General features: G+C 58.6%; 2 protein-coding genes across 5 annotated transcripts in view; both read right to left on the bottom strand.

Annotated features, from left to right (window-relative positions):
• Nucleotides 1-21,308, bottom strand: part of CAPN5 (calpain 5) — a 50,693-nt gene that overhangs the window by 19,732 nt on the left and 9,653 nt on the right. The window contains exons 1-3 of one of the 4 annotated variants that reach the window (XM_045181931.3): nt 19,960-19,981; nt 14,766-15,009; nt 6,321-6,452 (exon numbers count right to left, since the gene is read on the bottom strand). In XM_045181931.3, the coding sequence (XP_045037866.2) occupies nt 6,321-6,452; nt 14,766-14,930 (297 nt within the window). In that variant the 5' untranslated portion in view covers nt 14,931-15,009; nt 19,960-19,981. Of the gene's footprint in view, nt 1-6,320; nt 6,453-14,765; nt 15,013-16,282; nt 16,368-19,959; nt 19,982-21,308 lie in introns of those variants that run through there. The other 3 variants (XM_045181934.3, XM_053924513.1, XM_024572762.3) reach the window with 3 other exon arrangements.
• On the bottom strand, nt 588-1,997 carry OMP (olfactory marker protein). Its single transcript, XM_045181936.3, has one exon. It carries the CDS (start codon nt 1,891-1,893, stop codon nt 1,402-1,404), a length of 492 nt encoding a protein of 163 aa, XP_045037871.1. The 5' UTR covers nt 1,894-1,997; the 3' UTR covers nt 588-1,401.

Raw genomic sequence — 21,308 nt, 5'->3', positions numbered from 1 at the left:
CATCTGTTCCCGGGGCCCTGCGGCTCCCCATGGCTTTGCTTCATGAGGGAAAGGTCATGGGCACGCCCCTGACAAAAACCAGGGCTGGCCTTGAGATAGGGTGCTGGGGGCACTTCCTCAGGTGCCCTCAGCCGATGCCGGGCAGGTCGGGCCCCTCCTTCCGGGAGAGCTCGCTGGGGTCCTGCAGTGTGAAGGGGGTGAGGCCTGGGGTGCGGAACTGCGTCTGTGAATAACAGTGCCGCAGCCTCCCTGTTTGGTGGCCGGGCTGTGCCCAGGGGCCGCCCATCACAGCATGCTGTGGCCTGCAGCTCGCTTCTGACCATGAGCCACCACAACTGCCCCGCCAGGCCACCCCTACTGCCTGTACTCCACTGAAGACGCCAGAGATGCCACAACAGATGGGACACCTGAGGCCCCAGCTCCAGGGCTTGGGACCCCTCCCTCCAGCCTCCCCAGGCAGAGGGGAACCCCTGTGCTACACTGTTCCCATCACTGCATGGACCTCAGGGCCTCCCAGCTCAGGAACCCCCCTCCCCAAGGTCATGCTGACCACGTCCCCACAACAGGCTGCTCGTGAACCAGCTGGGCAATTATGTATTAGATCATCTAAAATCAGGTTTGTCCACAGGGCAGGTATAGACTCTAGAATGTATCCATACGAATGTGGCATGCTCTCTCTCAATACACAGGTACATGTATACACAGATACACATCTATGTGACTTTTCCATGTCCCATTCACCCTCCCCTCCTGAAGTAATTCTCAGAAGAGCAAGAGTTGGCTGCATAGCCTCCAACGTGCCAGCCACTCCTCACTGCCCAAACCAACACCCACAGCCACCCTGCCCACTGTCCTGAGGGCCCGCGAGGCATCATGGGACCACACCAGGCCTGTGCCAGGAGCAGTGCCTTCCTGGATGTGGCCGGACGGACAGGCAGCCTGTTTGCTGGCTTCCCCACGGAGGCTGCCCTGCTGTCTCTGTCTCCCCATCCTCAGAGGAAGCCCGATGGCTGGTTCTTTGGATCTCTCTCTCTCTCTCTGTCTGTTTCTCCCTTGGTCTCTCGCAGTCTCTCTCTCCCAAGGAGGCACAGAGAAGGCAGATGCCCATGGACCCTCCATTTTCCTGTGCAAGCCCCAACCCAGCCTCTGTGGTCTACAGCGAAAGCAGCAGCAGCCAGTTCAGCTTCTAGGCTACGGAGCCTTTGCTTCTTCCTCCCTAAGCAGGAGCACCAGCACCACGGAGAAGAGAGGAGGAAGGACACAGGCTTGGGGCATCCTGGCCAAGCTGAGTACAGGACAGCAATGAGAAAAATGTCCCCAAATACACAGATGGGGGCAGGGGTCATGGGCAGGGGACAGGACAGGTGGGCGAGAGGAGGGGGCAGCAGTGAGCAGCTGCCCTCAGAGCTGGTTAAAGACCACGGAGGCCTTGAGGTTGGCGGGCTCCATGTCCTCGCTGAAGGCGATGAGGAAGTACATGACCTTGCGGATCTTGGCCAGGTCGGACAGGCGCTCCCCAAACTCCAGGGCGTCTGCCTCGTTCCAATCCATGGCATCCGAGTCCTCCTTGCGCCAGAAGATGGCGGCAGGGTCCAGCAGCTGGCGGGTCATGAGGTTGGTGAGGTCAGGCGTCCAGTTCTGGGAGGTGCCCGTGATGGTGACCTTGCCTGGCTTGTCCAGCACGACGTCCCAGCGGTCAAACTGCAGCTTCTGCTGCTGGGTGAAGTCGAGGCGGTACACGGACTCGGCCGGCCGCAGCAGCTTCTCGCCGTCCTGGCGCTTCTCCCCACGCTGCTTCAGGGTCTCCACGCGCAGACGCATCTGCTTGGTCAGGTCCTGGTCCAGGACCAGCGGCATGCTGAGCTGAGGCTGCTTCGGCCCATCCTCTGCCATGGCCCAGGTGCTGCTGCTGCTGCCGCCTCTGCGTCGTCTGGGAGCCAAGTGGGCTGGGGCCTCACCGCCAAGGCAAGATGCCACCAGAGAGGGGCCCCGCCTACCCTTGCACCCTCCCCTCCCCTCTTGGCCACTGGCCCTTCCCAGCTCCACCCAGTCCTCCAAACGGGTGTGTATGAGTAGGAGTCCCCCAATGCCTCCTCTCCACTCCTCGCAGAGGTGGTAGCGAGGCTCTGCAGGCAACCAAGAGTGTGACAGTCTCCCCGGGGACCAGGTCGTTGATGTCAACTGCTGTGGCAACCACCCTGACTACCACGAATGGGCTGGCAGCCGGTTTGTTTGTGGAGAAGGGAGCACTGTGTCAGGGCGGTGAGATGGAGAGGCAGGTGGGGGCGGGTGCTCATGGGAGGCATGCCAGAAGAGCCTAGAAGACTCCCCGGCAGGGGCGTGGGGGGAACAAGCACCAGCGGGGCCCACTGATCTGAGACCTGAAGTCACCCGAGCCAACCCTGAAAGTCACCCTTGACTCAGCACAGCCCTCACCCCTCCACATCCCATCCCCAAGGCCTGTCAATTCTGTCTCCCAGGTACCCTGGACCCTTCCACCCCTCCAACCCCACACCCACTGTCAGTTCTGTCTCCCCGGTACCCTGGAAACCCTTCCACACCCCCAAGCCCACACCCGCTGCCAGGGCCCCAGCCCAGCCACCATTGTCTCTCACCTACACCGTGTCCTCAAGCTTCAGGGGGCATCGGGACCACCGGCAGGACTTAAAACACGGACTGCGGGGCCCCACTTCCATAGTTTCTGATGTATTCAGCCCTGGCGTGGCCACAGCCCTCTGCTCAGCCGCCAGACAGCTGGAGAGGACCCACCAAGGTCGGACACAGAAACGACAGGAGAAAAGACGCTCCAAATGGGCACATGGGATTGCGAAAATGTGTGTTTAAAAACAAAACAAATAAACACCTCTTTAACCCCAAATAGCAGAAAGGCTGGGAGGAACTAAAGTAAACCCTTAGCACTGGCTGTTTCTGGGTGAAGAAAACCGTTGGTAACTTCGCACTTTTTCACATCTTCCGTCCCCAGCACCTAGAATGGTGTTGGGGCACAGCTGGCATTCTGCTGATGTGTGGTGAATGGACTTCTGACGGGCACGACCAGTCCGTACCACAGGGGCCGGGGCCGGGTGGGATGGGGAACTTTTACATGGAACCGAAACACAGCCCGGTCCCACCGCCAGGTGCTCGGCCCTGGGACTGCCTGCCCCCCAACACTCGCTCTCTGCCCCCCAGGCACCCCCCGGGGCTCTGCTCTCACTTCTGCTCCTATGGCCAGGGGCACAGCAGGCTCCTCCAGGCTGGGGCGCCCCAGAACCCACAGCAGGGACCGGGCCTGCCCCCATGCCCAGGGTGCGCCAGGTGCTGGGGGAGATGAGCTCCTCCGGCTCGGACCAAGCCAGGCCTGACAGCAAGTGCTCCACCCCACAGTCGCAGCCCGGGGTCTGGTCCACCCCAAGTCTACTGCCCTTCCCCCAGGAATGTACAGTCAAGTCGTAGGGACATAACGCCCCCACAGGGGATCCTGCCCCGGGGGGGCAGCCTGCTGCCAAGGTGTGACTGGTAAAACAGGGAGATAGGTGGGAGCCCAGAGGAGGGGCATGGGAGGGGAGCTTAACACATGCAAATTGCCCCTTCTGCTATGGTCGTCCCCCCCACCACCACCACCAAGACACATAGGCTCCTTTAATTGTCCCACAACCCCGTGGCCTGGAAAGGTCAAGTTTACACTGAGGCCAAGAGAAGAAACATGACCTGCCCAAAGTCACGTGACTAGCAAGGGGCCCAGTCAGAATGAGACCCAGGTCTGGCTGGCTTCAGATCATGGGCCCCAGGCTGCATCACGAACTGAGACCAAGGCCTGGCTGCCTGGAGAAGGGCACGTGTGGCAAGGGTGCAGTATGCCCACGTCTGAGGCTCAGCATGCACAGAGTGAGTTGGGTGGGGCAGCAGGGGTGCAGGCAGGCTGAGTACCCTCCATTCCATGGAGAGAACAGGGTGGGGCAGGAGAGGCCCTGCAGGGCAGCAGGCCCCGGAGGGGAAGAGCGACAACAAACAGGGCCCAGCCAGCAGGGACAGGGAGGGAGGGGAGGCACAGTAATGAGCTCCCCAGGGCCGCACATCTCTCCGCCCAGGACCCGGAGGCTGTCACCACAGCAGCACCAGGAGCAGAGTGCAATTAGTCCGGAGCACCCCACCCGGCCGCAGCCTCCTGGGGACACAAGCTCCTGGAGACCGGCCTCCCGGCCCTCGAAGCCTCCAGCCAGACCTGGTGCCCTAACACCCTGCAGGAGGACCCTTCAGCCCAGAGGCACACGCGGGCCTGCCTTGGTCACACAGCATCAGTGACAGACCTCCCCTGCAGGTTCTGGACCCTTTTATCCCCTCATTGGATGAGCGGCTATACCAGGGCCCAGGGAGGGGCCCGCTGAGGCTCCTCCCCACAAATGACCAGACAGCCTACCCCTAGGAGGGGACACCACAGGTCAGGCTCCGTCCCCGCCAAAGGCCCCTGGAGCCTGACAGCTGCAAAGACGGCTGTGGGGCTCCTGGCCAGTAGTGGGGCCTGCCAGTTTGGAAGGGGTTCCGTTCTCAAAACTTTCTTGAGCCTTCTCTGTGCCAGGCTCCTGGGGGCTCAGCAGGAAGATATAAGTTGGCCTCGCTCTACCCGTGGGGAATGCACCCTGGGAGGGGAGACCACAGATAAACACGCAGTTCCAGGGCAGGGCGGGAGGCGTGGGGCCGACACTATAGGACTCCTGTGTACCACCTCCACCCCCAGCTGAGTCCTGATGGAGCCGAGGGTGGGGTTCAGAGGCAGGGGAACCTTGTTCTGAGCTCAGAGAAGGTGGTCGGAGCCTGGAGGACAGCCCTACAGGCGGGGAACAGTGCCGGGGCCGACCCTCTCCGGGCCTTGAGGTCCACGAGTGCAACGGTCCCACATGTGGCTCGCTGAGACCCTCCCGCCTCCGACACCCCGAGTGCCCATGCCTGTGGGCCGCAGCAGCTCCCCTGCCCCCGCAGGACCATCATGGGCCAGGCCCCAGGGATCCCCACCCAGGGGTGGGGTGGCTTTGAGAAGTCACACTCCACTCAGAAGACTGGACAGCAGGGCCCCACACAGTCCCAGCCTCGGCCGAAGGCGCAGCTCCCTCTGATGGCCGAGGGACGTCTCAGGATGAGAACAAACTCGCTCTGCTCCCTGTGTCCTGCTCACTCAGGAACTCCCTACAACCTGTGACTGTTAACTCTCACAGCACCGGGAACGAAGCCCCATTCACAGAGCACTGCGTGAGCCCCTTTAAGTGCAGCGTTTTGTTTCACCCTCAGTCTGCCTGAGAGGGAGCTACCCTGATACCCTGACTTTTCAGATGAGGGTATTTATGAAGCCACCAAGTGGCGAGCCTGGGCTCGCACCCGAGCCTGTAACGCTGAGATGCTTAGTGCTCTGGAGCGCTGCTGCTTGCCCCTACAGGAAGAGCAGGACGGGCAGGGACGAGCAAGAGGCAATGACTTGCAATTGCCGGCATGGGAACCCAGGATGCAATCCCCATTGATAATTCTTTTTTTTTTTTTTTTTTTTATTCTTATTCAATTACAGTTGTATGCCTTTTCTCCCCATCCCTCCACCCCACCCCAGGTGAACCCACCTCCCTCCCCCACCTCCACCCTCCCCCTTGGTTTTGTCCATGTGTCCTTTATAGTAGTTCCTGTTGATAATTCTTTAGAGAGCACGGGTCCCACCTCTGCTGCAGCTTCCCCATCTCTCCCCAGGTCTGATTTAAGGGCTTCACTGCCAACTGCTGCCACAAGAGGGCGAAGTATCAGGACCAGTGCCCATTCTTTGCAACCTAAACCCTTTGCTGCTCATCCAGAACATCAGCAGTTTGGAACCAGGAATCATGGATTGCTCCCACTGAACAAGTGAGAAAATGAAGGCCCAGAGGAGGACAAGGACTGGCTGTGTCATACAGCAGGTAACCGGCAGGGGTCTCCTGAGCCCCAGTTAGTGGTCTCTCCACACTGCACATGATTCAGGCAGCTTCCACCTTCCCCAAGTACCTACTCTGCCAAGTGACTCCAGGGACACTGTGGTCCCATAGTGAGGAGGAAACACATCAGAATCCTCATGGGAGCTACACAGATTCCCAGCAGCTGCCCCAGGGACCTCACACTGGCAGGTGAGGGGAGGGTGAGTCCACTGCTCAGCTGATGGCCACAGAGCCCCGGTGCCACCCCACTCCACCTCTGCACAGACTTCCATAAAGTCTCTCCTGAGTGTTCAGGCTGCCCCTCCCCTGTTGGGCAGTGAGGGCTGCAGGCTGAGCTCACATTTCCCAGCATCCCCACCTCACCCCAGGCCTCACCTTTTGCCACAGCGACTCTCGGGAGGCGAGCGATGAGCAGGCTGCCACAAACCAGCAGTTGCCCACCTGGCCCTGGTGTAGGTCGTGGGAGCTGATGCCATCCACAAAGAGGCGCGGGTCCTCGCAGATGTCCTGTGGAAAAGCCGAGAGGAGACCTCTCTGTCAGCGTGGAGGCTCTCACAGACTGGGGACCCCACATGGCCAGTCGGTTTCCCCAAGCCGGCCTCCCGCAGGTGCTGCCTGGAAGGCCTTCTCCCTTCCCCTGGCTGGAGAACTCTGCTGTTCTGCCAGAGGTTCCACTATGAACGAATACTATGGAAGGACTTCGGGGACTGGACCCTGGCCACCACCTTCCTCCTACCCTGTGTCTTCCCCGATTAGCACACCTCTCCAGCATCAGCAGCCCAGCAGTGCCCACCCCAGTCGGCCCTCAGGTGCCCAGTCATGAAGTGGGGTGAAGGCGCTGGGGGGAACACACACAAAAGTAGGTGTGACAAGTGCAGAGGGTGGGAGGAGCAGGGAGCCGACCCACCCTGCCCCATGTGGGCACGTCCTCGGGCTGTTTCATAGGACTTCAGTCCCCCTGAGGAGTGTGACATTGTTGGTCCATTTTATGGGTGAGGAATGAAGATTCAGACAGGGGCCATGACTTGTCCGGGGCAGACAGCAAGCAAATGCGGAACAGAGCTGAGCAGAGAGATGCCCAGGGCTCCTGGAGTGCCCACCCCAGGCCCGTCCTCCTCACCCATCAGCACCGTCACCCCACAGGGCTGAAAGGGAGGACATGGTCCCCAAGAGGGGCTGGCTGCAGTGGGCGGTAGGGGGAGGTGACCACTGAGACACAGCTTCCCAGTGCCAGGCACCCTGCACTAGGATCAATCCTCACCATTGTCCTCAGAGGTGGGCACTCTGCTCACTTTACAGATGAGCAAACTGAGGCCCAGGGAGGTGGAATAGCATGGCCCACCACACAGCACGGGCCCGCTTACACCTCAGCCTGCCTCCACTTCAGCAGAGGCTCGGGAGCCAGTTCAATCACAACAGAGGTGCTGAGGCCCTCCTGCAGGCAGCCAGCAGAGGGCTCCAGAGTCAGGAAGTCAGAATTCAAATTCCTACTTAATTTACTGGCTGTGCAACTTTGGGCCAGTGGCTCAGCCTCTCTGAGCCTGTTTCCTGACCTGTGCAAAGGAGGTAGATTATCATCCTTGCAGAGCTGTGTAAGGATTCCACAGGTTTGGAGGCACACCACCTGCAAGAAAAGTGGGGCAAAGGGCTATCCCTTCTCACTAAGGTATTTGGGACCCTATTGTCACCTCTGCCTGTGAAAACCTGTGTGTTGGAGGGCCGGACTGAGGCCATAACTCCCTGAGGACATGAGTGGCTTCAGACGGAACTTCAGAGCGGTAAGTTCAGGGCCAAGCTGCAAGGCGGTTTCCCCATGTTAACATAGGTAGCTAGATATCAATGAAGGAAGAGAGCAAAGGAAATCAGACATTAAGAAGCATCATAAACCAGAGAGCAGAAGCCTTCATGTTTCCCTAGGAAGTTACAGCTTCATACACTCCCCAGGAAACCACTGGTCAGTTCCCTGCAGATGGCTGGGGGAAGGGACTGAACTAGAAAGGGGGAGGTAAGCACATGCGCAATAGGAGACAGGACAGGCAGCTAGCAGCTGTCAGTCTAGCTCGGGGGAAGGATCGAATTGGATAAGAGACACAACCCCGGAAGATCCAGGAAATGTATTGGCTGGGGCGGACCCATCAGAAGCCCGTCAAAGCTTGGGAAGTTGATTGGTTATTTTGAAAAAGCACCTGGTCCACCCCAAGCCAGAGATAACGTGATGAGACTAACAAAGACACAGCCCTTCTCTCTCAGGCTCGGTCAGGCGCTCACCCCAGGCACTTGCACGGGGTCTCTGTCCATAGCAACCTGCTGCTCTAGCAGCTCCCAGGGGCCCACGGCAGACCCCATGGTCCTCAAAAGCCTCAGCTTTAATATTGTTACTGTTAGTGGTTAACTAGGTATTAATGAAAGGAAGAAAACAAAGGGAACCGGACACTGAGCCTGTTTAACCAGGAAGCCACAGCCTCACACGTCCCCCAGGGAGCCCCCGGTCCATCCCTAGCAGACCACTGGGGGGAAGGGAAGGACAGGTGCAGCAGAAGTTAAGATGGGAGCTGGACCAAAGAGGCCCGGCAGTCCCACCTGGGGAAGGGGTCATTGGTCAGGGGGTGGATCCGTCAGAAGCCTGTGAAATCTTGGGAATTCGGTTACTTTCAAAAAGCTCCTGGTTATAACCTCAGGGAAGCAAAGAAGCTCTCTCTCTCCCTCCCCCGCACTCACCCCATTCATTCCTGTGTTCCTCCTCTGGCGCGTGGGAATACACGCCACCACGTGGCCTAGCAGCCTGGTGGGCTGGCAGAGGACCGCCCAGGCTCCAAAGGACTGAGCTTTAACAAGGCACAAAAACTCTGGACACTGGCCTTTGTTTTGGCCTTGCTGAAGACAAGACTGGACCTTTTCCGTGGAGGGGCGCATGGACATGCGACACAGGGGCGGCCGTTCACCGGAATAAGACTTGCCACACCAGTTTGCTGTGTGTGGGTCCGTGACATGTTTTTCTTGCAATCCTGTGGAAGAACGTGATTTCCACCAGCAACTTTATGGCACACATCTCTGGACACTGGCCTTTGTTTTGGCCTTGATGAAGACGAGGCTGGCCTTTTTCCACAGTGGGTCAGACTGAAAACCCAGGGGCAGCCTTCTATTCTGGCTCAAAATAAGTCTCACCCTCCACAATCTCCCCTGGAGTGCTTTTCTCACGATCCTGTGAAAGAGCACAACCCCCCCCACCACACACACACACACACAGACTGTAGAAATACCGCCCCGGTCACAGCAACCCAGGGAGGCAGCATCTGGAAGTGTTGTCCCGCTCCCTCTGTCCCCCTCCTCGTCTTATCTCCCAGCCCAGCACTCTGAGCCACAGAGCCGTGGCTTAGCATCCGCCTCCCTGGGGAACAGAAGGACTGGCAGGACAGGGGTGAAGGGGGGCTTCATCTCTGGAGGACCACAGCCACAGCCCACCACGGGAAGAGACAGCTACAGTCTGGCGTCCCCAGGGTCTACGGCGGAGGTGGCCTCCGAGGCACTCCTCCCCATCAGGTCTTCCCAGCCACGACCCCGGAGCCCGGACAGAGACTCGACTGCCCATTCCACAGAGGACGCTGAGGCCCAGAAGGAGACAATGACTCCCAAGGTCCTATGCCAAGTTAAGTGGACCAATGGGACAGAACCCAGGTCTGCTGCGCTGCCCACCCAGAGCTCTCCTCCCCACAGGGCAGCAAGCCTCAGGCTGGCCCTGCCACCCCAGAACAGGGCTCCGGCCACCAACAGGGGGGGGGGGGTGGTAGGGAGAGAGGAAAGGAGACTGAGCTCAGGAGCCAGGAGGCCCGGTTCCAGGCCCAGCATTGCCCTGGCTAGCTGTAGCAGAAAAGGGACCTGGGGCACACACGCAAGCCTGGGAGGGAGCAGAGAGGGGGCGGCAGTCTGGGTGTGCTCCCACTGAACACTGGGGAGGTTCAGTTTGCAAGCTAACCCAGAGAAACCACTGGAGGGTGGTGGCGCCTGGAGTCCGTCCTGGAACCCAGAGGCCATCTGGGCGCCCTGAACAGAACAATCACAAAGCGAGCTCACGATGACCGGGAACCTGCCGCGTGCCCCACACTGTGCACGATGACCCAGTGAGACGGGCTTAGCCGCCCTCCCCACCCCCCCACCCCCCCCCACCCCCGCAGATGAGCCGACACGTTGAGCCGCTGGCTCAGGGTCACACGGGAAGAGGTGAACTGAGACTCAAATTCAGGCAGTCGGCTCTGGAGCCTCCAGGTGGGCGCAGAGCCACCCTCCCTCCGCTCACCCCCGGTACCTGTCTTCAGTCCAGCTTAGGGGGCTCACTATCCAACGATGAGACTGAGGAGTGGGGGGCAGCCCAGACCCGCATCCTCACCACCACAGGGCCAGGTTCTCAAGGCCAGTGTTTGTCCTTCCACCTGTGCTGGACCATCAGGTGGGCACAGGGCACAGGGCACAGGGCTAGATGGGGAGGCTCCCAGTGCACAGGCAGGGGCCCTTGAGGAGGAGGAGCCTGAGACCACCCTCTGTGTGAGCACCACTGTGACGGGGAACCCAGAGGTCAGAGGAGGCTGCCCGGAGGTGGTAACCCCAGCAGGGCAGGCGTGGAAAGCCCTGGAGGGCAGGGAGGCTCTGGGGGCAACGAGGATTCCAAATCCCCATAGGACACAATCGTGCCACAGCCCCAAGACAGCTCCCACCTTTGTCACCACCCTCCCCCAGGCTCCCTGCCACCTGTGTTCCCTTCCATCGCAGGGGCTCAGGCAGCAGCCGGGGAAGGAGGGCAAAGCGGCTTGCAGGACTGGGCTGACAGCCACCTGCCGTGAGCCCTGGGCCTGGCCGCCTCTGGCTGCTCTGGTCAACACACCTCCCTCAGGGGCACAGCCTTCTGCACCTGCGGCCACCTCTCGGCCCCTCCCAGCAGGTTAGACCAGTTCCTCCCCCACGGGTCACTGCCCATAACCACCTCCCTCCCTCAGCGGCAACAAGAACTTCAGGTTTCCAGGCCCGGTTACAAACAGGAATGCAGCAGACAGCGGATCCAGGGCTTTCCACCTACCCCCCTCCCTCCCCATCCATCCACCTTCACCCCAGTCACCTCCCTCCTAGAATCTAAGATCATAGCAGGAATCGACCAGACAAGTGGGCAACAGGCGGAGGAAGGAAGCAGGCCCTTTGCCTGGGACGGGAAACCAGGAAGTATTCTCAGGGTTATAGCTTGTTCCCACCCCACCCCTGCACGGGTGGCTGGCCTTGGTGCGAACTGCCTGTTTCGTGGTGTGAAGGGGCTACTGTTCAGCACAGCCAAGGAGGGAGCAGGGCCTACCCCAGGTGCTGGTATGACGACCACGAGCTCCAGACATGGGGTTGGGGACCGGCAGGCCACCTTGGGAGGATTCTGGAAGGTTCCAAAACTAACAGTTCTTTGTAGGACACCTGTTGGTTCCCTTCTTGTTCCCACCAGGGGACCTGCAGGCTTACCTCCAGAGATGAGGGAGACGGAGTGCCGGATAGAGGGCGGGGGGCACTCTGCCTCCTGAGGGATGAGCAGGGGCCCTACTAAAGGCTCTGGGCCTGAGACAGAAGGAAGCGCACACCCGCCCTTCATATTGCCCCTGACTGACAAGCCTAATGGTTCCCTTCCCCTCTTCCCTCCCTGGCCTGCAGGGAGGCCAGCAGGTGGTTACTGAACTGGAAGGACAAAGAACAAGGAACCTGTGGGGAGGAGGAGGAGGATGTGGGCCCAAGGCAGGTGCCCTGGGTGGGGATGCCGTGGGTGGGGGCTGAGGAGGGCCTGCTCTGGGTCCCCAACATGGGGTTGGCAGGTGGAGGAGAGAAGGGAGCCAGTTTGTCATCTGCCTGCCGTGCATCTGACACCAGAGGTGCCTCAAGTCATTTCAACCTCCAGAAATCGTGATCAGTGAGAATGATTCTCCCATTTACCGATGAGACAACTGAGGCCCAGGGAGGGGGAGTGACTTGCACATGGTCACACCTCCCATGAAGCCAAGTCCTTCTGGCTGAAAACCAGCCTCTTCCTTCCATTTTGGGAGAGAGGAAGGAGGAGGCTGACCGGTGGGAGGCTGGCTGAGGAGCTCCTCCACGGACACGGGGGCCACGGGGGCCACAATACCCACGACCTAGCGAGGAGGAGCTGCAGGTGGGTGGGAGTGAAGAAGGGCCTCCCTGGGCTGTTGAGAAAGTCAGCTTTTCGCTCTATTTGTAAACAAGTCAGGGCCCAGGGCCCAGGAAGTGAGACTCCACAGGAATGCAGGTGCCGCAGGCAGAAGTTCCATCTCGCTGGCGGAGGGCCGAGCAGCTGGGAGTACAGGTCGTCCTGCTGGGATACTCACCCTCACCTGAAGCAAGCCTGGCCTGACTTCCTGCTCCACCACTGTCCCATCCCCATCCTGTCTGTGGAGTGAGGGCCCGCTGGTCACACTGACGCAGCCACCACCAGGCAGGCACTGCAGACACACTGACGGTCAGCCATACCTTGGTCCGCACGATCTCACCTCCCAATCAACCCCTCTCAGCCGTGGCCTTGAGCTGCTGCCCCTCCCCAGAACGGATCCCCCACCGCCATCCTGGGCCCCGCTCAGACAGCTCCCTCTCAACACCAGCCGCCACCACATGCCTCTGTCACCAGCCTGCACATCCGGGCAGGGGCAGCTCTGCTCCTTCTCTTTCAATGTCTGGAAAAGACCAGGCACCAAGCCAGTGAGGATGGTAGAGACAAAGGAGGCAGTGTGACAGGGAAGGAAAGAGGCTCAAAGAAGGCAGGTGACTCTTCCAGGGTCACACAGCAGGAGGACGCTGAGCCGGGGCCAGCCTGGCGTTTCCTCCTCTCAGGACCCAAACTCAAACTTCCCCAGCCAGGCCTCAGCAGCCTCCTTCACAGCAACGGACCTAAAACGGCCGGGAGATGGCAGCAGGGCAGGAAAGGGCCTGGACAGGGCAGTGAGGGGGTGCAGGGAGAGGGGGGCGGAGAGCTTGAGTGTTTCGCCCTCCTTCTCTCGCCCAAGGCCTCATAAAGGCCCTTTGAGGCCAGCCTCCTTCCCCACCCACCAGACAAAGGAGAGAGGAAAGCGTGGGCGAGTGGGGTGGTCCAAGGGGCAGGAGGCTGCTGGGAGTTCTGGAGAACCGAGGCAGGGCCAGAGGTTCTGGGTGGCTCCTGGGGCTGCAGCCAAAGGCGGGGCGGCGGGGCCTCCCGGGCCCTGCCGCGGGTGCCTGCCTCCCCTCTCGGTCTCAGTTTCTCTTCCTTACCCATCCGAGAAAACACACAGGAACATCTGAGTTAGCATGGACTTGAGATCACGGTCTCGGAGAACAGCACAAAAACTAAATTTCATTTTCCCCAAATGTCCAGGGGGCCAGAGCGAACTTTCTGATGCTACCGTATTTTGCCATGTATAATGGACACCTCCGTTTTTGGCTCAAACTTTCAGCACAAAGTCTTTCATTTTAATATTTCAATTCAATATTTTATTTACATATATTTAGAAACAAAACCTATTATCGTATTCTAGGGTATTATTTTGCATATGGATATCGTTACTGCTTTCTAGAGTTACACTTTTCATGCATAAGCATAAATAAAAGTATTAAAAACATTTATATAGATACTGAATCAGTACGACCCATGTATAATGCATATCCTTATTTTTCCCTCAAAAATTTGGGCAACAGTGGGCATTGTACACGCGGAATTCGGTAATCCGGCCCTGTCCCACCTGCTGAAAGCCTCAGCTGACAGCCCCTGCTGCCTCAGAGCACCGCCTGCCCTGCCCACCGACCTCGGAACCCCAGCCTCCTCTCCCCCTCCACACGCCCTGTGCTCCCGGGCCACTGCCATGTCCCAAACAAGCCCGGGGGTCTCACGCCTCTGTGTCTCCTTCACACTGTGCCTTCTGCCTGCACGGCCCTTCCTGGCAAATGCATTCTCTGATCATGAGACAGCGGGAGACTCCTCCCAGCCCCAAGCGCTCCAGTACAGCAGTCTCCTGCACTGAGGTCCCTCCTGTGTGACTGACACACAGTGTCACCTGGGCGGTGACCTCCAGCAGCCTCCCCCTCCCCAAGGCCCCCAAGGGAACCCATTCGCAGACTCAGAAATAGTCTAAAGAGGACTCAGCTTAAAGAGGATGAAATCAAACCATGGGGCCAAACGCTTGCATTCTAGCCCTGGGGACCAAGACCAGGCCGGGGAGCGGCTGACCAGGTGCAGTCCCTCCCCATTCTCAATCTCGATGGCGAAGGCTGCCTTTATGGACACCGGGCTCCCCGCCAGTCGTCCCCGAGTCATCTCTCACTGCTCCCAACAGCCCTATGAGGTGCTATCACTTTTTACTGCTATTATTATTTATTAATCAGAATAATAAGTACTTTTCATTTACAGCAAATGCCTATTTCAAAATCATTATGAACTAATCAGCAAGTAAATTCCCTGCAACGGAAACGTCGCTAAATGGGACTTAAATGTCACTCGCACTTGAATTTCACTAAAAAAGGTCACATCCACATCACCTCATTTTTATGCCAAAAAAAGACTCTGGGAGGAGGGTGCCTGGGCAGAGGACCCCACTTTCCCTGTGAGGAAGCTGAAGTCCAGAGAGGGGTGAGTCCTGGCTGGGCACTGCTGGCCAGGGGTCAAGGCCCAGTCTCCTGGTGCCCCTCCCCCGCATCGAGGTCAAACCCCACAGCAGAAGACCCCGCATCAGCCCTGCCACTTTCTCAGCCACCCCACCGGCCCTGCAGCCTGGGTGGGTCGGGGCCTGCTGGCCACAGCTCCTGCTCAGACCAGACACTGACCTTGGGCCGCTGCCACCGGACGGCAGGCCCTGGGGCGCCCTTGTAGTAGAGCGAGTCATCGGTGGCCGGGAAGTTGGGGTCCTCAAAGAGCACCTTCCTGCGCAGACAGGCCCGCTTCAGGGCTGAGTAGTTCTGGTCTCCGTAGGGCTTCACGCACGAGAACATGGTGGCCACTGCCCAGGGAGGGGAGGCCAAGACCAGAGAGCGGCGGGCTGGGTGGGTGCGTGGGCAGCTCCAGGGGCACCTGGAAGGACAGAGGCAAGAAGAACATTGCTTTCTGAGGACTGAGGCCCTGAGTCAGGTGATCCACACCTGCTCCCTCCCCGCAGGCCTATGAAGTGGGCATCCTCACTCCCATTAGCCAGGAATGAAGGCTCAGAGAGGGGGCGAGACCTGCCCAGGGTCACCCAGCTGGCACACACAGAACAGGAACAGGATCTGACTGGCCTCCCTCCATAGCCCGGATTCTCTCATTTCTGATGCTTAGAGGTGACGCCAGGCTGGCAGGCTAAGGGCACAAACACATGGGGCTCTGCGCTGCCCAGAGGCACCCACCCCCCAGTCCCCAAGACCTCCCTGGCTGCTGTCACACCCTCAGGGGAGCAGCAGCACGGTCTCCGGGTCTCTCCCCTCCTAGTCTAGCACAGCACAACGCTGCCCGTGTGGGCAAGCCAGCTGCCACTCACAGTCGTTCTCTCGCCCCTCCCTCCAGCACTTCTGGAACAAATGCCTCCAGTTATACAGGCAGCACTCTCGTTGCTCCTTAATCCCGTTGACCCGATGACCCGATTCCCCTGGAGACCCCCAGCCCATCACGTGATCTCCCAATCCCCAGGTTCAGACTCTCCCAGGACAGCCTCCCAGGCCTTGCCGAGCCTCACACTCCTGTACAGCCTCTTCCTCGGGGGCTTTGGGGGCTTCAGGGGCCTCGGGAGCTGATTCTGACCCCTCCCCCACCTCCAACCTTCCCTCCCCCACTGGGGACCCCAGTGGTCTCTCTGCTAACTCCCTCCCCCTCAGGTAATGACCCCTGTGTTCAGCCAGACTCCTCCTCGGGCCCCTGGACGGCCCACTTTCTGGGAGAACCATGGGCCCCACCAGACAGACACCAATCCCAAACTTAACTCCTTGCCCCCCTCCCCGTCCCCCAGATTCCCCAGCCCAGGGAACAGGACCATAAGCACCCCAGAGACCAGACACCCCAGAAGACAGGGCCCACTTGGTTTGGGACCTTGCACGCACAGCCGCTGGCACAGAGCCTGACACGGGAAGTGGCCGTGAACGTCTTCCTCCCATCTGTCCCCACGCGCCCAGGTGGGCCCGGCCCAGCTCCCTGAACCTTGCAGCCACGTGCCAACCAAACATGAGAGACACACACTGGACTGATGTAGCAAGGAAGGCCTCCGGGAGAGGGCAGGGTGAGGTGCCGCAGCCAGCGGGGCCTGACACATCAGACACCCTGACAGACGCTCAGGCAGCCAGGCACAGGGCTGACAGCTCCGTTTTTGTCCCCGTACCTCCGACTCTGTCTGGGCTGCTGGCAGAGCTCCCAACTCCCCTCGTCTACTCAGCCTGGGGCCGGCCTGGGGCAGCATAGCACAGTTCCAACTTCCCAGTCCTGCTGATCGAAACCGAGGCAGGGTGGGCTGGCTTCTGGGTGAACCCAAGTTTGAGAGAAAGGCCGGTGTGGGGGTCCCAACTGCACTACTCACCTGCTGTGTGACTCTGAACAAGTCACTCAGCCCGAGTCCCCATTCTATCACCTCCACACGGGAACAGTGATTGCTTCAATACTTGGATGACATTACAGTTAACCAAAGGCCAAAGAGACTGCTACTGGGCCAGAGGGAGCGGGAACAAGAGATGTGGACAAGTCACCTCTCACTTCCGAGATTCCTCTGCACCTGGCAGGTGCAGACTGACTGGCCAGAGGTCTGTGTACGGCATCTGCACGCAGTGTTGTGTAGGCCTTGCACTGTTGCCATTTCTCAGACAAGAGAACTGAGGCTCAGAGAGGGGAGGTGACTTGCCCGTGTTCCATGGAAGAGTCTGACTCAGTCACATCCTCTGACTTTGGTGCCTCCACCTTGGCCTGGTGACCCCACAACGCAGGAGGAAGGGCTGAGGGGCAGGCCCGTGTGCACACACACACACACACACACACACACACACCCTGCTCAGCCAGCCTCCCAGGAAGGGAAAAGAAGGTCTACAGAGGAGAAGCAGGAAGGAAAGGCGGTGAGAATGGGCAGGGAGTGTGGAACAGCACGGACAATGGGGAGGGTGGGCAGGGGCCATCGTCCCTGCTTGCCTGCTGACAGGCTGAGGGCTGGTTTGTCCTCTGTGCTGGACCCACAGCCACTTTACCTTCTGCCCCCGCGTCCTACAGGGCCTGCTTGCTCCACTGCTGTGTGACCTCAGGCCAGCCACTTAACCTCTCTGGCCACTCCTCCGTCCAGGAAGGCCAATAACCCTGCTCTGTCCCTCCCACCTAGGGAGGCCTGAAGGAAAGAGAAGGGGGTAGCCCGCAGAGCCAGCCCCTGCACTTCTGGCACACGGCCACCTAGGAGAGTCATTAGCACCGAGGCTTCCAGTTTCTGCAGGGCATCTCAGGAAGCAATTTAAGCTGCAAGGATTAGATCAAAAAGCTGAAAGCAGGAGCCCAGAGATCAGCTTCTAGCAATTCCAGTCTTCAGAGCCCAAAGGGCCCGGGGAGGGGAGCGAGCTGGCTCAGGTCACCCAGCCAGGCTGCTGGAAAATGAGGGTTCTGGCGGCCCTCCAGGCTCTCCACAGCAGGCCCTCCGCAGCAGCCAACGCTGTGGGAAGGTCTGCTCCAGGGGAGGCAGAGGGAGAGGGGGGTCTGAGAGGGGAGAGCCCCGCTGGGCCGGGGACTGGGAGAACCTGGGCCATGCCCAGCTGGGGTTTGACCCAGTTCAGCCATCCCTCCTACCTCACCCCTGCCAGCTGGCCTGACCCTGGCCTACCCATGCCAGGCTCTTCGGCCGGGCCTTTGCACAGGCTGCGCCTCCTGCTGACTACCCTCCTGCACCCTCCATTTGCCCCAGGGTCATTTCTCACTCCACCCACTGATTGAGCCAATACCTCCCTGGGGTCACAAAGTCACCAGCTCCCTAGCTTTGCTCTCTCCCTGTAGTTCCAGGTATAAGCACAGAAGGCCACGGATAAGCCCCAAGTCAGGAAAGCCAGGCCTCCTCTGCCTGGCCCTGAGCTTGGAACTTTGGCACCGCCCACTTCTGAACGTTTCTTGTGTTTGTGCGCGAACCATGCCGCCATAGGACAGTCTGAGCGCCCCAGCTGCCCTCCATCCTGCCCTCATCCCTCTACCTCCGCCTGTCTCGGCCACCCCTGCAGCTCTCCACCCTGGGCCTACAGTTCCAGCACTGAGAGCTCTCTCGGCTCCCTCACGCTGTTACTCAGGGCTACACCCGCACTGTCCCTCCCACACCTGGGGAACCCTTGGTCAGCTGACCCTGCTCAAGCACCTCCCGCCTGCCCCCCACACTGCACCTCCCCTCCGCCATCCTGGAACCCCTGTGACTTAGCTTATTGCGTTGTACCCCATCTTTGCACGCTTGTTCGTCTCCCCAGCCTAGCCTGCCCCCCAGCGCAGGGCCCCGTCCAGCTCCTCTCCATGTCCCCAGAGGCCAACACTGGTCGGGCACGTTTAGTAAACTGGTGTTGAATGAACCAGCACAGGTGACACTGGAGGAATTCCTTCGCGGATGGGAAAACAAGCGCAAGGAGTGCCGGGGACTCTGGGATCGGCTTTCCAGATCAGGGCAGCGCTGGCTCTCGGGTCTCCTGAAGACCAGGGCCTGGCCTCTCTCCCGATCCCACCCCTCTGATGGCCGGGTGCTGTTAGCTGAGGCCCAGCCGTCCCCTCCTCCTGAGGGAGGCCTGGCTGCAGTTCCCCGGTGTCTCTGTGAGCTGTGTGGTCCTGCACCAGCCATTCGCCCCTCTGGGCTGCACGGCCCTTGTCTGGAAGGAAGAGATAATGTGCCAGGGCCTCTGGGAGGATCAAATGAGACAGCGCCGTGCGGACCAGCACTTTGTCCCCTTCAGTGCACTGTACCCTGGGGGGTGCCCACAGTTTCCAGACTCTGGCCAGGAGGGTTACAAAAATTCAGGGTTTCGGTCCCCAGTGAACTGCATGAATATAAGGCAAAATTGAAAATTGTGTCATTTCAGAGGTTCTAGCAAGAGGGACACAAAGGCCTGTCCCCAGGAGTCAGATGTCCTTGAGGAGAGACGGGCCCCTGAGGAGAGGCAGAGGGAACAGCAGCGCAGCAAAAGGCTCACAGCAGGCAAGTGCAAAGCGACCCAGAGCCAGCCTAGCCTAGCACAGCGGGGCCCTGTGGACTGCATGTGGGGAACGGAGCTGGGTCAGAACCAGGGCTTGCCAGAGAGCTCAGAGAACCCAGTCTTCCAGCAGGTGAGTCAGACCCGAGTTCAAGTCCCAGTTGCACTACTTAGAGTGTGTGTCTTTGGGTAAGTCCCTAACCCTCTGAGCTGCTACCAGCCCCACCAGGTTCCAGCTTCTAAGGCGGCAAAGTAAGAAAGTGGCATCTGCCATGGGCCTGCCCTACAGGAGCCTCTGTCCTTGCCTTGGAAACGGTGTGCACCCCTCTAGAAGGCTGTGGCCTGGTCCGCTGTTCCCCGGACCTGCTGGTGGTGGTGCAGACAGGCTGGGCGGAGAAAGGGCTCATCTTGCAGCACGCCGCGCCATGCCGGCCGGCTACAGGAGGGAGCCGACACCCGTGAGCCTTCCCTGGTCGTGGCAGCCACCAAAGCCAGGAAGAAACAGGACAGAGAGTTTTACTCCCATTCTGTAGATGAGAAAGAACATCAAGGAATGTGTCCCAAGCCTGTGGCTTATTGGTGGTTTCTGCAAGACCACGCAAGACCTTTAAGATCACGCTGACAACCTACTCGCGGCTGCCGTGCACAGCGCTCGGTGTTCCTGAAAACGCACCTTCCACAGGGTCTGAGAGTAGGCGATGGAAGAAGGGAAAGTTCCTGCAGCCACAACCGCAACTATTACCGAAGATGGAACTGGAACAAACCCTGCACGGACTGCTGGAAATGTTTCCCTAAGCGTGGTTCAGAACTGTGAACTATTCCTAGAGAGCGTGTTGGAAGTTGTTAATACCTGCTACTTGGAAGACAGGATTACCTTTCAGAGTAAATATTGGTGGTGGCGTTGTAAAACGGAAACCAGGCGTTCCAAATACCGTGACACCACCAGTGGCTGATGAAACAGTGTCCCTCCTTGTTATTCCCACGCTTCGTGTGAAGGCGGAATGCTTCTGCGTTGAAGGTGCGTGCCTTCTCCACAGACCTGGTCTCTCGCTGCTGCCTCACAGCACGCCCAGCTAGTCCATCTGGAGTTAAGTGGGTTATCCAACTGCGTCTCATTACTGGAGGGTGCTTCTGTAATTCTTTCTGAGAACACCCAGAAAATTAAAGTGGATTGAGTATTCCCATTGGTCTTCAAGTTAACATTTTAAAAGGACTGTGGATCACAACATGGCAGTTTGCTGGACAGCATCTGACTTGCAGACTCAAAATAATTGAATTCTTAACTCAGTATCATTCGTGTCAAAGGATACAGACAAATCAGTGAGAGAGAGGAAGGGAGGGAGAGAGAGAGAGAAACAACCATCAGTCGCCTCCTGCACGCGCTCCAGCCGGGGATCAAACCTGCAGCCCTTTGGTGCACGGATGACGCTCCAACCCACGGAGCCACCTGGCCAGGGCTGTCTGTGTATCCTGCAAGGTTTCTTCCTTTTTTTTTTTTTAAGTTTCAAGCTTCATGTGTTCATATCAATGTTAATTTAATATCAAAGAGCAGAGTCAAAAATGGAATTTTTTGATTTAGCCCTTATGTGGAAATTGATACTCCACACCAAAGACTTTTAACTGTGATCTTATAGAATCCAGCACTTGGTAAGAATTGAGAATAAAGTACAAGCATCCTTTGCTGAGTTATGCATTCCTTTACCAGTCTCTTTCAATACAGCGTTTAAAACAGGACTTCTCAAGAAAACTGGCCTTGTTTCTTTTTTAGGATAATATTTCTAAATAGCGTTCAGGAGGAGAGTATTGTAAAGACGACCTGAAGTTCACAACAAAGCTCAAGAAAATGCTGACGAATTATATTCACTGAAGGCCCAACAAGTAAGAAAGTGTTACGATTGTTTAAGTGGATGAGAAGCCAGTAAAGGGAAGATGGGGAAGTCCAGATGACCAGGCTTTTGGTAAGGAGGAGAAGAAACCAAAAGCAACGGCAAAGCGGACAGAAAGCCGCAGCAAAGTGTCACAGGAAAAGCCAGCGGGATGGGCCAAAGTGCAGAGGCTGAGCTGGGAGACCCAAGGGGACCCGACATCGTGGTTCATCAGAAGGAGCAGAAGGCAATTGGAGAAAGGAATGCAGATTTCGGAATTCCCTTTATGAGAGTCTAACGAATCCCTGATATGCACAAGGGCTATCATTGGCCCCTACAGAGGAAATCAGTATCTCTG

This window comes from Desmodus rotundus, chromosome 5 (genome assembly GCF_022682495.2).
Source record: "Desmodus rotundus isolate HL8 chromosome 5, HLdesRot8A.1, whole genome shotgun sequence".
Classification (NCBI taxonomy): Eukaryota; Metazoa; Chordata; class Mammalia; order Chiroptera; family Phyllostomidae; genus Desmodus; species Desmodus rotundus.
This window is presented reverse-complemented; position numbering and strand designations above follow the sequence as displayed.